At 39.5% G+C, this 17224-nt stretch overlaps 1 protein-coding gene across 3 annotated transcripts in view; it reads left to right on the top strand.

Moving 5' to 3' along the window:
• esyt2b (extended synaptotagmin-like protein 2b) overlaps positions 1-17224 on the top strand; it is a 42601-nt gene that overhangs the window by 11624 nt on the left and 13753 nt on the right. For all 3 annotated transcript variants that reach the window (XM_088071819.1, XM_088071820.1, XM_042510306.2), the window contains exons 6-12: positions 2326-2415; positions 6992-7047; positions 13131-13251; positions 14632-14808; positions 16069-16151; positions 16564-16612; positions 16805-16894. In XM_088071819.1, coding sequence (XP_087927945.1) covers positions 2326-2415; positions 6992-7047; positions 13131-13251; positions 14632-14808; positions 16069-16151; positions 16564-16612; positions 16805-16894 — 666 coding nt within the window. The remainder of the gene's footprint in view (positions 1-2325; positions 2416-6991; positions 7048-13130; positions 13252-14631; positions 14809-16068; positions 16152-16563; positions 16613-16804; positions 16895-17224) is intronic.

Raw genomic sequence — 17224 nt, 5'->3', positions numbered from 1 at the left:
TGTTAGTCATATTTACCTAATTTTGTGAAGTTGTTGCAACTTAAATATGAGAAGTTTGATTAAATTAATCTTGCTAAGTTTTAGCAGCTTTAGTAAACCAAGTTTACTGTGCTGTGACCTGCCAAAATTTCTTGGGAAATTTTCTAGTTTAATGTACTATCTAGTGCTGCCAAAGAAAAATGCTAGTGAAAAATCCGAAAACAAGAAATTATACTGCTGAAATGAGCTTGAAAAACATTTTTCAACTCCTTGTCCTATTTGTTGACTTGTAACATTTATTATACATACCACTCAGTGGGTCTGTAGTTGGTATCTACCTCTCTGCAGAATTATAAAGATAATCAAATACTGCAGAGAGGCTAAAGAGAAAGCAAAATACAAAGAGAATCATTATACTGTACAAAGTGAGACAATAAAAATACAATTATTGAATTATTTACACATTACAGTAAAAGAATACAACTATCTTACTGGACTCGGCCCCTCCTTTATTATATTGCATGTAATAAACTTGGAAAAAATAACACATTTGCATAAAAATTAGCATCGTCTTCCCTGAGAAGACTTCCCTGCTCTCTAGAAATAGTGCCTGAATACATAATTATGTTTATGTGTGTGTGGGTTTTGTTGTTTTTGTATGTCCTTGGCCTTTTTGCTGCAGTGGAACATAGCAGGCAGAGAAAACAATCAGTGTGCCTCCTTGGAGACCGAGTACTGTTAGGTCTGTCCCTGGGAGACATTTGTTGCTTGCTGCCCCCATTATATAACTCAGGGAGACCTACATATCTCCCCAGCTCATTATCAGACACTAATACATTAGTCATGTCACTCCTTGAACTGGTTTACATTACACAGAGCAGGTGCAGTTGACTCCATTATAACGCTTAGATTACGGAAGGCTTTGTGAGGAGTGGGGTTAAATGCTGGTGTATTTTAGCCTATTATTACTTTAATATCAGCCTGTTGTTTGGTTCCACTACTATGATGGAGGTTCACTCCTAACTACAGCTGTAGTACATAAAATGCCCGCAAAACCTGCAAATAAAGTACATTTGCTCATTGATTTTAAAAGGGAGTCATTTATCTGACAAATCAGTCAATACTTGGAAACCACAGAAATGATGCATGACTTTGTAGTGACCAGCAGTACTCCGCCAAGCCCAAAGATTGAAAAGTATGTCATTTTAAAAGCCATGAATCAGTTCAGTTCCCTTTATTTCTTAATTCAACTAACTTCAACACTATTAATTCCCAGCCAATCAGCACGTAAATCCCCAGATCCACTGAACCAATCCAACAGCATCCAATCAAGTTGCAGTAGAGAACCCTAAAGAGCTGACGTTATGTCACTGAGCAACAAAAATGAAAAAAAATGGTACTAAAGAAAATTTTGTTTGCATACAAAAGTTATGACTTGTTCGGAGGTCAAAAGTTGAAGTTTAGGATTTGAGACTTGACTCAGAACTTGCTGGGCTTGACTTGGATCTTATCAGTCGTGACTTGGGACTTTACTTAGGGATTTTTCAGTCTTAAATGGTCACATAAATTGGGATTTCAGTGCTAATACTTAAGATGAACTTGTAACTTGCAAAATAATGACTTGGCTCCAACTCTGTTAATAACATTGGTATTTAAATCATTTTTTATTTTATGCAAATTCTTGCATTTACAGATAGGTTTGACTTTTTGTTTGTACCTTTCAGAAATTCAAGGATATAAATTTTTTGCTCGCCAGCTGACTCTCCATGTCAGTTTCTGAGGAGCTGATATAATCTCACAGACAAAAAGTGAAAGATCAGTTCAGCAATCTTTAGTTTCATGAAACATCGTCCTTGGTCACGGAAATAATGAGAAGCCTTAAAATGAAAGCGATGGCATTTACTTTGAGGCACTGCATGCAAACACTAAAAGAGCTTTATTGGTATTGGTTTCAAGAGCCTTATTAGTTTTGGGCTCTCTGGTGTAATTGCTGTTTCACTAAGATTTTATTGCCATCCATCCTGAAAATACAAATATAGCCTCCAAACAAATATACTGGTGCTAGAATTTAAACACCCTTTGTTCTCCGGTGTGGATTAGAGCAGCTATGTGGCATCCACATGACACACGTAAAGCACTTCCAATACCATAATCCTTATAATTGTCAAAATATGTTATGGAGAAGGTGGAGGGTGACACGAGGCAGGTGTGAAGTCAGTCAAGGATCGAGTTTCCAACCTGTCATGCGCTACAGCTAACAGATCCACCGCTGAGGAATGTCAAGGGCCAGCAGCGTGATTTTCATTTGTGTACGTGTGTCAGTATATCCTGCTTGTGTTTCCATAGATCCACGGCGTGTTGAGAGTGGTGATGGAGCCGTTGCTGGGTGATATGCCTCTCGTTGGAGCTCTGTCTATGTTCTTTCTGAAGAAGCCAGTAAGTCCAGACGCTGATAATATGACACCAGTTAATTCAATTAATCCTTTTTAATAGAGCATCAGTGGAGGTTATAATGACACAGCAGTCTGATAGATGTAATATGATCAGAGCACAAGCTATTAAAGTGGGATTTGTGATGTTGAAAAACAAAATGTGATATCACCTTAATCTATTCCCGTAACTGACATGGTGCAGCAGTGCCACATATTGCCTGTTTAGTGTTATACTTTTATTTTAAACACACTAGATGCTGTATTTTTGTTCTCTATATTCAGTATTTTTGAGGTTGGCCCCATTTCTGTAAATATCACTGTTTGGTTCTTTGTGTACTTTATATTCTTTTTTAATTGGTAGAACAGTGCACCTCATACAACAAACCTCTCCTTGGTATTCTACCTTCTTATCTGTGTTTCCTCTTTTAGGCAGAAATAATTCATGTAAATTGGACTTTAAATGTTTATTTCATAAGTCAAATCACAGCACAATCTGTTCCTTTAGTTTTACAGCCCTAGTGTACAGTTTGTTTTTTTTTCCTTGCTTGCATTGTCTTCGCTCTTCGTCACTTTACATGATTTGCATTTCACATTGCCAGTTGTTTGCATAAGTAATATTTTCCAGTGCACAGTCCATCAATCTTCCTGTCCAACCTCTGTGCAGAACCACTGCTGCACAGCTTTAAAATGTTTGGCCGATTTGTACCAATTGGGAAGACCCAGTGGAACTATAGCAGAGCTTTAAATAGCTGCAGATGAAGCCAGCCCTACTTTGGCAGATTTCTCTACCCCAGGCACTTAGCTAAAGCTCAAGGTGGAGATACTGTATGACTGTAGGAGGCTGAAGGGAGAAGGCAGCAGCTTCGCTCAGTAAATTGTAGTGCAGTCCCACATGCACGCGCGCGCGCGCACACACACACACACACACACACGCACTTAAGCATCTTCTTCCTACTTCTAGATGATGAACATTGCACTGGTTTAGTGGACGAGAGAGAAAATAAATTGCAAAAGCAATTTCATGCAGGCAAAAAAATGTGTATCCTGGAATCCCAATAACTCATCTTCCATGTCTCGGCGTGCCATACAAGGCCTGATCCTGAGTGCCAAATGAAATACAAACATTTCCAGACCATAAGAGGTCATGGCCACGGTGGGGCTGTGCGATCACACTAATATGACTAAGTGCAGTGCAGATAAAAAGATGTAACACTTTCTGCAGTGAGATCTTGAAAGAGAGTGCATGGCTCAGGCTCAGTTAAAGTCTTATATTTTAAATAGGGAATTATGAAGCAGAGTCCAGCAGTGGAAGATATTGACTGCTTACTACTGATTCAGATCTTAACATGTGATTCTTTACGTTAATTGAAGGTCATGTGTGTAGGATTTAGGGGGATATATTGGAAGAAATTGAATGACATTTTCATAACTTTGACACTGTTAGTTTATTATGACCTGACACTAAGAATCACAGTGTTACGTTTCCTTAGAAGGAGCCGTTTATGTCTGCATATGGAGCAGTTTCTCTTTGACAGGGTCCGCCATGTTTCTGCAATAGTAGTCTACAGATTGATTGATTCCCACAAAAGACCCCAGATCTGCAGTTTACAGGTTCCCAGATTTTATGACACCTACTTTTCTTGTTTTTGTAATAATATCATTTTATCTACTTTGTTTTTACACTGTCTGTATGTGAAATACAAAGCTTCAGCCAGGAGACAGTCAGCTCAGCTTGGCTTAGCATAAAAACTGGAAACAGGGAAACAGCTAGAATCGCTCTGTCCAAAGTCTTGTTGACTGCAGGAAGTTTTTAATCACATTGGCTTTTGTATGGATTAAACAAATGAGACACTTACTTTTCTTAATTAGTGAGCTTAAGATGTGCTGATAAGATTTTTTTTTTATTTTTTTTTTTTTACCGTTGGACAGAGTCAGGCTAGCTGCCTACTCCTGTTTCCGGTCTTCATGTTAATCTAAGCTAACTGCCTTCTGTCTGTAGCTTCATATATTCTTATTTAATTCTCTGCAAGAATGCAAGCAAGTGCATTTCCCAAAATATCAAACTATTCCTTTAAAGTTTCTAATTTAGTTAATTAATGAAGAATAAAGGATTAATGAAGAGAGAAACACAGGAATTTTTCAAAACTGAGACACTTGAATATAAAAATACTGGGTTTCTTTTAGGATAAAAAATAATTTTGTTATTTTTTTGATTGTCTAATTGATTTTGTGACCAATTATATCTGACTTGATGCTGACCACTTGGCTTGTAGTTGGGAGACAGAGCTGTTTTCTCAGTACATCCTTGCCAGCCAAATATAGTCTTTTGACTTGTCCATAGAAGTGATTTGCAGACACGGGTGTGTCCCTCTACATCACTTTCCCACGACACTCAGACATCTCCACCACATCATTCACAGCCCTGCATTGCTCCCCTCTCCCCAGCGCCGTCAGTGCATCTGCTGCAGTGTAAGCACCTTGGGCTGAAAAGTAGGGTGGGAAAGCCTCATTAAGAAAGCTGCTTCGGCTCAGAGGCAGAAACAGATCAAAGCACACTGAGAGGCAGGATCTGCCCGCATCTCAGGTCTCAGCTGACGCTGTCCACACTCTCTTTGATTTACTTTCTTCCACTTTCTCTTGCCACATCCAATCTGACACACCTGCCTCCAGTTTTATCCAGGAAGTGAATGGAAATTGGTTGGTGAATTGGTCAGTTTTGACTCTAGAATACTGTTTTTTTTTCTACTATAGAAACATATTCAGTCCATGATCTCATTATACTTTGAAAACTAATAAGACCCCAGAGGCTGCTTCTGCTTTCATTAATATTTTAGTAGGAAGGTGTTTTTGTATTCATTTCCATTTAAGGATCTGCACTCTGCCTTCTTGTTGTGACTAATTGTGCACAAACCATCCATTTATATACTGAGAAGGTAAAGCGAACCTTGATGGAAAAAACAAAAAGGGAAAAAACAATGAGCTTGAAGGAGCTGGTGCAATATTCAGAGCATTAATATTGTAAAGATATAGTGGAGTAATGCTGTCCTGAGCAGAGAATGAAGTCATTCTCCCACTTTGCATTTTGTAATCTGAGTTTCTCTGTTCAATATTGTGGTAGCTCGTCCTGTCGTGCATAGTGCATGTAAGCAAAGATGCTCTATGCCAACAGATGACACATTACAAGCTGCGCCAATGGTATGAAATGCTATACACATTTTGTCTCATGAGTGGGAGCGGTCCCTTTCTCCCCCCTCCTCATTTTGAAGTGTTGTGAATGTTGTGTGAATAGATGAAACCAGATTCAAAACAATACATTACTAGATTGTTGGATTTTAATGTTTGCGCTTCATTTTTCTGCTCGATTCTATCTTTTCTGAAATCAGCCGAGTACAAGGTCATGTAGGTTGTTGCCAGATCTCATGAGAGCTGGCTGTTGAGATAGAGACAGCTCTTGAACAAAGTTAATTTTCTCCTGGTTTGTCTGATTGAAAAATGCCACTTTAGTGTCAAAATGTTCAGGAGATATGTGGCTTTTGAAAAATGAGTCCAATATCTACTTCAGTGACTTTGGAGCAAAATAATCTGTGCTCACTTTTAATTCTTCCATTGGAGTGAATGGACTCAAGACCGTTGCTAGTCTCATAAACTGGCGGGGCAGTGGGAAAACCCACGTAACACAGATATAGGAAATAATTCTCGAATGTTATCATTTGTCAACAACAATGTCAACATTTTTTATATTGGTCGATTTCAATAATTATCTACCAAAAAAAGTCAGATCATTTTTTCTTCCTTTTATAAGTTAAAAGGCTGACTTTTTGTTTCTGAGTGAAAATTGAAGAAACCAGGCAGTTAATTGTCGTTTGAACTATTATCTCTTGACAGTGCATGACAATAATTTTCCAAACAGCATTTCACAACCTTTCACAAATCTGAGGTAGATTGAAAACAAATATAATGGAAGTAATGTTAAAAAGTAAAATAACAAACACATTTCACAGTTTTACAATTCTAGTCTGCAGCATGTCAAACTCTGTACAGAAGATTTAAAACATTTTGTTGGCAAAGTATTTTAGTGACAATGGAGACACTTTTGCACCATTAATTAATAGCACCATTAGCTGCTCGCTGCCGGCTCAGCCTCCTGTGCTCTGAATGTTGCATACAGCTCTCTAAATATACAAGGCCATAGAAAGTTATTTTTTCATTTACCTTCCATTGCCAAACTGGTGTGCAGTAAGGTAAGCACCAGCCAGAATCAGTCATACATTTCTCCAAAGTAATTAATTCTGTTTGAGTATAGTAGGTGAAATAGTGCCTTGTTTTTAAAGTGGGCCAAAACCATCGCAACTTACCCACAGAACTTTTGATTTATATTATTTTGCTGTGACTTGTGTCGGACTCTTTGTCTGCACAGTTATTAATCAACAGAGTTTGTTGGCCAGAAAATAAGATGCCAAGTGGTAAATGTAGCACAGGGACCAGGAAACAATAAAGTTAAGTGTTTGGATCAATTTAAAGTCATTCACACTTTCTGCACTTGCAGCCTGCTCAACAGTGTGCTCTGTTTCCCTTTTTAGCTCGTGGACATAAACTGGACTGGACTCACTAATATACTTGACATTCCTGGGCTCAAGTAAGTCAGCTTTAACTTTCTTTCCTTGCTGGTCAAGAAATATCGTTCTTTGTGTTTGTGAGAGAAAATTAAATGAACGTTGAGATTTCAGAGAGTTTTTGAAGGCAATGTAGATATATATTTAATCATTTCAAACACTCTCATTACAGTTCCTTTTTATCTCTTTATGGTCTTTTTGTGTCTCTTTGAAGTCATTTTGTGTCTGTTTGAGGTCATTTTTCTTCATTTGTTACTTTGGATCTCTTTGCAGTTGTTTGGTGTCTCTTTGTGCTTGTTTTGCACATTTTTGTAGTTTTTTTGTGCCTTTTTGGTCTTTGTTGTCTCTTTGTGGGTTATTGTGTCTCTTCGTAGTCTTATTGTGTCTCTTTTAGGGAAATTTAGTGTCTTTTAAGATCCTAAATTTTGGAGGGGTTTTTTTGGCTATTTGAGTCTCTGTATGTTTGTTTTGTGTCTTATTGTGGTTATTTTGTGTTTCTTTGTGGTCATTTTCTGTCTTCTTTTGGTCATTTTGAGTCTCTTCTTGGTCTGCACGTGTTACGTTAAGTGACATTTTGAAGATGAAGGCCAGGGGGTGCCCTGACACTTTGGGCCCCTGGGGCTGTGCCCAGTTCAGTAATCCATCCACGACCCTGATACTGAAATACATATTACAGGGGGTCCTTTCACTGGACTCTTCACTGGGTGGTGTTTTTTTTTCTCTTACTGGATGCCCTGGGGTGTCCTTGTCCATGCTACTGTCGTGACTAAGAGCTTGACCCGACAGAGCTGATATAGCAGACCTCATCTTTTTACAAGCAAACATGAGAGTGTGATGTGTTTCTTTAAATTTGTAGGACATGAATTTCATTCAAATGCACACATTCCTGTGAGCAACCAGATTAAGGTAAGAGTTTAATGATCTTATTGGGTTAAAACTGGTCGGATGAGGAATTGTGCTGTTTGTAGCCTGTTTTCTTCATTTTTGCTTATTTTGTCTTGCTTATATTAAGTGTCTTTTCCCCTCCGGCAGTCGTGTGGGCTGAGCAGAGAGTAAATGAGAGTCGATTAAGAGATGCTAACAGCCCAACACAATTACTCACTGCTGTCTTGAGTGGTTCATATATTATTTACACCCCAAATAAAGTGAAACATGCATGAATTAATGCCCCATGTGATTTTCTGGGATCACAGCTGCTTGTTATATACGCTGCTTATGTGGTCAGACATGTTGGCACAGGCAGCGCGGCCGGTCTGCGTCAGCTCTTCTGTTGAGTCCTCCGTGGGGGTGAAATGGATCTGTGCAGCTTGTGCAATGTAATATATGAGTGTTTGTGAGCACATGTGCCTGTGTGTGTGGGTGTGTTGGTTGTGGAGGAAGGGGGAGCACGTGCAGGATAAGAGGGGTTAGCTGCTGTAGGAGAGGCCCAGATGGTGAAATCTTAGCTGCAGCAACAGAGTTCCTTGAATGCAGCAGCAGACAGACAGACAGCATCAGCTGCCTACACGAAGGCTCTCCCACTGTGTCTCTGTTAAACCCTGTTATTATCATTATGCAACAAATGCCTCACTTGTTTACATGTTGTGATGTGTCATCGCTGCGGAGCTGGTTTTAAAATCAAAACAGGACTGAGAGTCTGCAGACATGCTGCCGGTTCAGTTAGGTTGATCTCAGGTACACTGCTATAAACAAAATGTCAATGCCAACATGGTGACATGCCATAGACTGCATGGGAAGATGAACAACGCGTCTCCATTTCTCAATGAAATGAAGTGAAGTGAAATGACAAATGAAGCAAAAATATCACGCTTGCGACCACTGCCGTCATGTTGCGTCTTGGAGCCAGAGTCTCCGCCAAGTCCTCAGGAAAGCAGCTCAGGCTTGCTTCCGGTTTTGCTCAGTGGCCACTCACCAAATTGCAGTCCTCTGCTACCCAAAAAGCATTTTCCCATTAGGCCACCACTATAAAAGAGATGTTTGATGTCAGAACTGTTGACAGGACACCTTAAACTGCAAACAGAGTCGATATTATGTCTCTTGCTTTATGCATTTTTGATCCATGGAGGTTCTTTATTTGTTTGTGAGCTGAGAAAAGCAATATAAACATCTTTTACATCATCACAATCTAAAATCTGTGTGGCAAGCAGGAACTTGCAGGCAGGGCTAGCAGGAGAAACCCTTCTGCACATATTTAGTGAACCACATATCGGTAGTAAACACAGATTCAAACATTTTTTTGGGCGTGTGCACCAGGTGACTGAATAGGTGCCATCTTGGGGTTCTGTGTGTAGTTGTTATCATACAGGTCTGTTCTATAGCAGTCTTCGCAGTATAGACTATTGACCATCTGACTTATCACGGGCAGAGCCACTAATTTGGAGTTACTGTCACACACAGCTGTCAATCATGATATCACACCCCCTGTTCTTAGCATCATACAACTAATAAAACAAAACTTATAAAAAGAAACGCTTGAGCAAACATGAGCGTGTCAAGAACTTCCCTAAATGATTGAAACTGTCTTTGGGAAAAAATTGTTTTTTATTTTGGCCCATGTCCCATCCACTAACATGGAGGGGTTTTCACGATAGTATGCTTATATTTAATAAATAGCACTAAATGGTAAATGTAGTTGCATTTGTATCGCACTTTTCTTGTCTTCTGACCACTCAAAGTGCTTTTACACCACATATCACATTCACCCACTCACACACATATTCATTCACTTGTGGCTGAGGCTACCATACAAGGTGCCACCTGCTACTCAGTTTACACAATCACACATCAATCCAAACCTATTTTAGGTTCAGTATCTTGCCTAAGGACTTTGACTGGAGGAGCTGGCGATTGAACCGCTGACATTCTGATTGGTGGACGACCCACTCTACCTTCTGAGCTGCAGACACATAAACAAAACTTACAGCTGAGGTTGAAGAGAATGCTATTAGTTTTGCAGTTATTTGTTTAATAAAAAAAGTATTAGACAAATACAATTTTGATCTGTTGACTGCACTGGATGAAAAATCAGAGGATAACCAAATGTATTACAGTTTCTGCAAAGTACAATCACAAAGTCATTTAAATATATCATCCTGGAAGTGTGAACTTTTGTGCAAATCCATCCAGTAGTTGTTAGATAGGTATTTCAGTCTTAACCAAAGTGGTGGATTAACAGACTTACATTACCATCTCCAGAGCCATACCACTAGCAAAGTTAAAATCATTACTGTCTGTCAAAGGATGATATAAATTGGGCTTTGACGGAGCTCACAAGAGAGTTAAACACAACACCAAATAAAGAATGAATGTTCATGTCTGCAGTCAGCACTCTTGTCCTCAAATAAATGAATAAACGGTCCCACTTTTGTTACTTTGCCTGCACACACACACACACACACACAGGCAGGTGCGTGGGGTGTTCCAGTGTTTATGCCAGGGGAGCAACAAAAACGCAGCAATAAGCGCTGATGCAGCAGGAATCCCTTTACGCCCTCAGCTCTCAGCCGGAGAAAAGCTCCATCTCTGATCAGTCCCCCACCGGAGAATCATAATGTCTCTAATCGGCTCATGGAGAAGAGCTGCAGCCTGCGGTTCCATTGGATGACGCGCTGAGGATTGATCAAATGAATGTTTCTCTTGACTCAAGACAGAAACAGAGCCTAATTTAGTTTATTTCATTAGCGGTTTTGTCAGAGCGGATGGTGTTTGTGCTGCTTCAGTGCTGTTTCCAGGGTTCCCACAGTCATGAAAAACTTGGAAAAGTCATGGAATTTCACAGTCTTATGTTCCATGCCTGGAAAAGTAATGGAATTTCAGAAAAAATTTGAAAGTTTTGGAAAGGTCATGGAAATTTGTAATGTGTAAAGAAATTGTAACAGTCATCTTTAGTGAATAACCTTCCACGAAATGTACCATAACAACAATTTTAACATCTGTAGCTGTCGACTTAATGTAGCTCTAACACGCATCATAGTTTTATTTACATTACCTACGTTTTTTAAAATCTTGTCTCCTGTGAATGCCATCTAGCTGAAATTATGTTTGAATAGAGTTTGAAACTGATATGTTTAAAAAACACCAGGCAAGTGGAAAAGAAAAACAAATGTATTATGGATCCTTGACTTGCAGGACAGTCCTGAAGCAGCCTCAGTAATTGTCACTTGTCTGTAAAAATGACTGTCACCTGTCTCAGGTTACAACTTTACCACTGCAATTAAGTTATGAAAGCAATAAATTACAAGGTTGATATTAACTGCAAGCACTTATTAAACATACACTGTAAATCCCCAAGTATGGGATTCAAACTTTGACTGTATTATCTTTAACAACGCCTACAATAAATTCCAGCAAACTTAGAACTACCCTCTGAAATGTCAAATAGCTGCTGGCTATGCATAAATTGCTGACATCTGGGCGGTTTGACATTTTGAAACTTTCATTGCTTGTTAGTGTTTCCATCGTGTGTATTCTGTATTTGTATATGTATGCCTGGGGAAAAGCTGTTTTACATCGCTCAATGTTGCTGATGGACTTTGGCTCCATGTTGCTGAAGGAGGTGCTTTCAGATCAGTTGGCCTTTAGTTGGCCTGTGTTCGCTGGTGTAAGTTCAGCTCATGTATGCTCTGCTGTTGAAGCTGCCAGCAGAGAGGAAATTAGTTGGTGTTGTTGAGAGGTTGTGAGGCTAATAATCATACATTTCTGCACTGCTTTTAGTGATTCTTTTTACAGTTTCTGTTCCTTCAAGTTGATATATGTAAATATATCAAACCTATATCGTGTTTTGATACTTTTTGCAAAATATATTGACTCTGTGACACTCTGTTATAGTCATAGACTGTATAAAATAATGGTTTTAGCTGTTTTACTATATAAGTAGTTACTGGGTTTCACTGTGTTGGGCAGTACAGGAGGTCTAATCATAAGTGGATGTTCTTGGTTTTGAAACTGGCAACTTTAATTGAGTCCCTTGTCAGCACCCTTGACCTTATTCAACAAGACACCTTAGATATAATTTCACTAAATTTATACCACTTACATACAGGCTGTCTGAACTCATGTCTATTCATTGTCTTCTTGTCCACTCATGAAGAAGGCAGTGTGGGCAGTTCCCTACGATAACAGCGAGTGGGAAAAGTCATTGGAAGCTGACCTATTATACATTGGACACTAGACTGAAATCCTCGTTTTAATTCAGCTTTGACCAAATCTGTAGCCACTGCATTTCGACTTTGACAGGCAGTACAGGAGGTCTAATCAGTGCAAGTGGATGTTCTTGGTTTTGAAACTGGCAACTTTAATTGAGTCCCTTGTCAGCCTTGGGGCTAATTCAACAAGACATCCAGGACAGACGTTCCCCAAATTTATAACACCAATTACCCACAGGCTGTCACCTTGCTATTGTAAGTTGCTACACAGGTGGACAACTAAAAAGCACATGGGAAAGGCACATCGGGTCCTGTGTATTAGTAAATGTCCGATTTATTGGGCTACTTGTCAACTGACCATGTTGTTGTATCTCACATGGCAGCACTTCCCGCCGCCCATTTTGTAGATTTATCCGCTGTGTTTTCAGAGTCCTGGAATCACTCCAGAGACAATTTCAAGATCACTTTCAGTTTACGAACACCTTTGATGAGGATATCCACATCCTGATATACGGACAGCTGCAAAATAATCACAACTGTTTTTCTTCGAGAGACAGACTTAGCAATAGCACCGCATGATGGATTCCCACTATAATTCCATTTTTTTCCCAGCAGTGATTGCAATTTTCCAGCTGTGCCGCGGCAGCTAAATGAATAAAGGGAAGCCTGACAGTAATGCCATACTCTGTCCACACTGTCATTGTTGTTGTCATGAAGTGTTGAATCATTTGTGGATCAGATAGACATTCAGGGGGTTGTTGGCTAGCAGCACCAACATGCTTGAAGTGACTCCAATTTTCCTACTATCTTCTCACATGTAAATCAGAATTGCACTGTACTAAGCTGAGATTAAAGGAGAATATTTATAACCCAAGGGCAACCGTACTGTCTATTAAATAATTCATTGCTTCATTCTGTTTATCTCCCTTTCCTCTCTTCTCTCCCCTCCCCTGTCCCTACAGTGGCTTCTCTGACAACCTTATTCAAGACATTATCTACAGCTATCTGGTTCTACCCAACCGAATCACTGTCCCACTGGTCAGGGATGTGGAACTGGCCAAGCTACGCTTTCCCATGCCAAAGGTACTCATGCAGTTTAAAAATGCAATTAAACAGGTGGTTCAATATGCATTTTCTGACTCTTTGGGTTAGTTCATAAACTCACTGCCATTTGAGGGAGTTTGTAGTTGGTAGTTCTTGATAGTCTAATCTCATGGGATCTGTGTTTACTTCTGTTTCTGTTATAAAAGAAATAGTTATCAGTTTTTAAGGTAACTCACAGCCATAAAACAGAGTGAAAAAGCCAAGGCAGCAAAAAAAAGCACGTCAAGGCTTTCCTGCTGGCATTGGTATCCATGGCAACAAGATAAACACCTCAGTTCATTTCAATGCAAGCAGTATCCTTGATCGAGGAGACATCATTTTGTGATATTGAAGTTATTTAGGCTATTGTTTCTGTGTGCCCTTTCAAAGCTTCCTCTGATGCATGCTGCTAATGGTCTGGTACCTGGCTGCTACGTTTTTATACAGTACCAAATTTACTTGCATGCTTCAGGAACGTCCTGAACGCAGCAAAATCAGTAGAAATAAAAAAAATGCAGACAGAGGGCAGAGTATCTGCAGATAAATACACTGTCACACAGGAATTACTTTTATCTAAATCTGTGCATTGTTTTTAGGAATATCCTGCATTATATAATTTTAATGTGGAACCACATAAGAGAGAGCTAAAGCTAGTAGTTGAATGATCGATTAGTTGATTGAAAAGAAATTAGTCACCAATTCTTCTCATAATCAAAGACCTGTTTCAGTTTTTAAAAGCAAATGTGTCAAACATTTGGTGGTTCTAGCTTTTTAAATTTAAGAATTAGTTGCTCTTCTTTGTCATATATGATTATGAATGAAAATTGTTTGGGTTTTGGACTGATGGTTGGACAAATGAAACAAATGGAAGGAGTTGTTTTTTGGGCTCTGAGAAATTGGGATGAGTGATTGCCACTTTTTTTTATGTTTTATAGACTAAATGATTATTTGTTAAAATAATCATTAGTTGCAGGCTCAGTGGAATGAGCACTTCACATATAGACACACAGTCTAGTTTGTTGGAAGTTTTAAGTAAAGTTTAAAGTTAAAAAAGTGAGTAAAAGTAAATTCATTAAAAGATAAATATGCTGATATTGACATAAATGTCATACATTATCATTATAAGATGCCACCATCTAGATTGGTAAAATCCTTACCTGAAATTTAAACAGTTTCTGTAGGGAATTAAATAAAATGTAAATGATAGAAAGCATCTACCTAACCTTAGTAATGAGCCACAGCTTTCTCTTGCTCTGCCTCAGGATGCCCAGTAGGTAGTATCACATCCTATCAACTCTGACTCCATCGTGGCCTCGAAGTGTCAGAGGCTGCTATTTCAGAGTTGCCCTCCTTCACGCTGTGCTCTGCTTGTCTCCACAGGGAGTCCTCAGGATTCACTTCTTGGAGGCTCAGGATCTGGAAGGGAAGGATACATTTCTGGGAGGGCTAATCAAAGGCAAGTCGGACCCGTACGGCGTCTTGCAGATCGGCAACCAGCTATTCCAGAGCAAGGCGGTGAAGGAGACCCTGCATCCCAAGTGGAACGAAGTTTACGAGGTGACAAGTTAGGGATGTTTCTTGGAGTAACGAATGTTTCTGACAGTTCAATATGAGTTAACCATGAAAACAAGTGCATTCTCCCAACCTGCATTTAAGGCCCAGTGTGTAGGTCTTAGGAACATATATTGGCAGACACAGAGTATATTGTATGTTTTTTTTAAGTGCATAATCATTTGAAAATAAGAATAGTTGTGTTTTTGTTACATTCAAATGAGCTGTTTATGTCTACATAATGAGTGAGACCTCATCCATGGAGATTGCCGTGTTGCAGCACCATGTTTCTACAGTAGCCCAGAATGGACAAAGTAAACACTGGCACTAGATAGGGCCAATTGCGTTTTCACGTCACCCTTCTGTGATGAGCAGCATTGAAAAAAGTTGTTTAAATCACTGGCTCCGTTTGTTCTGGAGAGGAAGAGACCTCTGCGGATAATTTGGCTTGCAATAAAAATCTCCTGAACACCTGAATCTTAAGTTATCAGAAACAGTTGGTAAGCACACCTGGGCAGCCTTGTAGCTCTCCTGGTGGTAGAGCAGGTGCCCCATGTACAGAGGTTGCTGTGACCACGAGTTTGACTCTGACTGTGGCCCTTTGCTGTATGTTATCTCCTCTCTCTCCCTGCTTGAGCTGTCCTGTGTAATAAAGGCAAATGCCAAGAAAAAATTCTTAAAAAAAACCAACAAAATTGGTGAGCACACCTTAGCAGGTGCTGGACTGCCCGCCTGTCTCCAACATGCCAAACAGCATCAGAGAAGCATTGATTTGTAACATGAAACTGCTTTATTCAGTGTTTTTACGTGTTTGTTTGGAGAGTAAGAAACCACTGCAGATAATTTGGCTCCTGGTAAAAACTTCCTGAACAATGGCATCTTTAGTTATCAGAGGAAAAATGTGAGCGCACATTAGGAGATGGTTGACACTTTTTGGCATGTCTCAGACAAGCTGCTAGCCAGAGAAAAACTGATTTGTGATGTGAAACTGCTTAATTCAGTGTTTTACTGGTTTAAATGACTGGGTCCATTTGCTTTGGGGATGAAGAGACATTTGCAGATAATTCAGATAAAAACCTCCTGGACAGTAAACACTGAAGGAACTGTAACCAGGAGATGTTTTAGCCGGTTGTAATATGCAATCCTCACTGTTAGATGCCACTAAATCCCCCTAAATCGTACACAGTGCTCCATTAATAAAGTAATCTGTCTATTGACTGAATGTGACTGCTTGAACAAGCATCAATATGTGCTGGTCTTCATCAGGCTTTGGTGTACGAGCACTCGGGTCAACACCTGGAGATTGAGCTGTTTGACGAGGATCCTGACAAAGATGATTTCCTGGGAAGGTGAGTTTCTTTCATTTTCTGCTGTGATCTTATCAAACAGACTTCAAATGAGAAAACGTCCCTTCTGCACCCCTCAATGTGACTGATTTGTAACAACAAGCTTTGTAGGAAAGCTAAAGATCTGCCATGGCATTACAAATTGTGTCCTTAACACGATGTTGATGCCTGAGGGGAGGTGTGGTGAAAGTATCTGTGCTACTAGACATCAGTTAAAGTAAAGAAAAGGTGTTATCCCACAGTTCTGAGCCCAAGGGCAAAGTCAATTGATTTTGCCCCAAGGATGTAACCCTATACCCCTTGCTGACAACACAAAGCAGCCGGTCGATATCTGGACCCCCTCTGTTTAGATTAATAGGTGTGATCTCTCTGTTCACTGTTCCCAGTCTGAGTAATTATTCGTCATTATTCACAGCCTGATGATCGATATGACTGAGCTGCACAAAGAACAGAAGGTTGATGAGGTAAAACCATTTCTATGGCAAAATTATAGCACTCGTTTAATTAGGATTTTGAGTTAATATATTATTAATCCTAAAGGAATAGTTTGACATTTTGCCAGGTTTTTAAGATAATTTTTAGCCAGCCACTTCAAAAATCAATAGTTTGGTCCCCTTGATAAATCAATGATGTGATGTTTCTTAACACTGTTGCAGTGGTTCAATCTGGAAGAAGCCCCTACTGGGAAACTTCACTTAAAACTGGAGTGGCTTTCTCTGCTCTCCACTCCTGAGAAGTTGGACCAGGTACAACACAAAAAAGACAAACTTTCTTGCTTCGAGGGAATACTTCACCACCCAAATGGTATTAGTTTAGAAGAAAACTTAGTTTTTCTCGCATGCCTCCACGGTGAAAGAGGAATCCAAAAACGGAGAGAAATTTTTTATGAATTGGAGGTAAAGGCAACCGTGTTCAACCACAGCAAAACTGTATCAAAACATGAATTTATAAACTGTCACATAACTCGTGCAGTGTAACCTAAGTCTCAGTCATCCAGTCGTATGCTCAGTACTTTCCAAAAAGAGAGCCCTTTCTGAAAGGGTACTAAACTAAAAATGAAACTTATTTATATCTTT

The sequence above is a fragment of the Plectropomus leopardus genome, chromosome 21 (genome assembly GCF_026936395.1).
Source record: "Plectropomus leopardus strain MGB_pleo_1.0 chromosome 21, ASM2693639v1, whole genome shotgun sequence".
NCBI classification, from domain to species: domain Eukaryota; kingdom Metazoa; phylum Chordata; class Actinopteri; order Perciformes; family Serranidae; genus Plectropomus; species Plectropomus leopardus.
The sequence above is the reverse complement of the archived record's forward strand: the minus strand, read 5'-3'. Positions and strand labels throughout refer to the sequence as shown.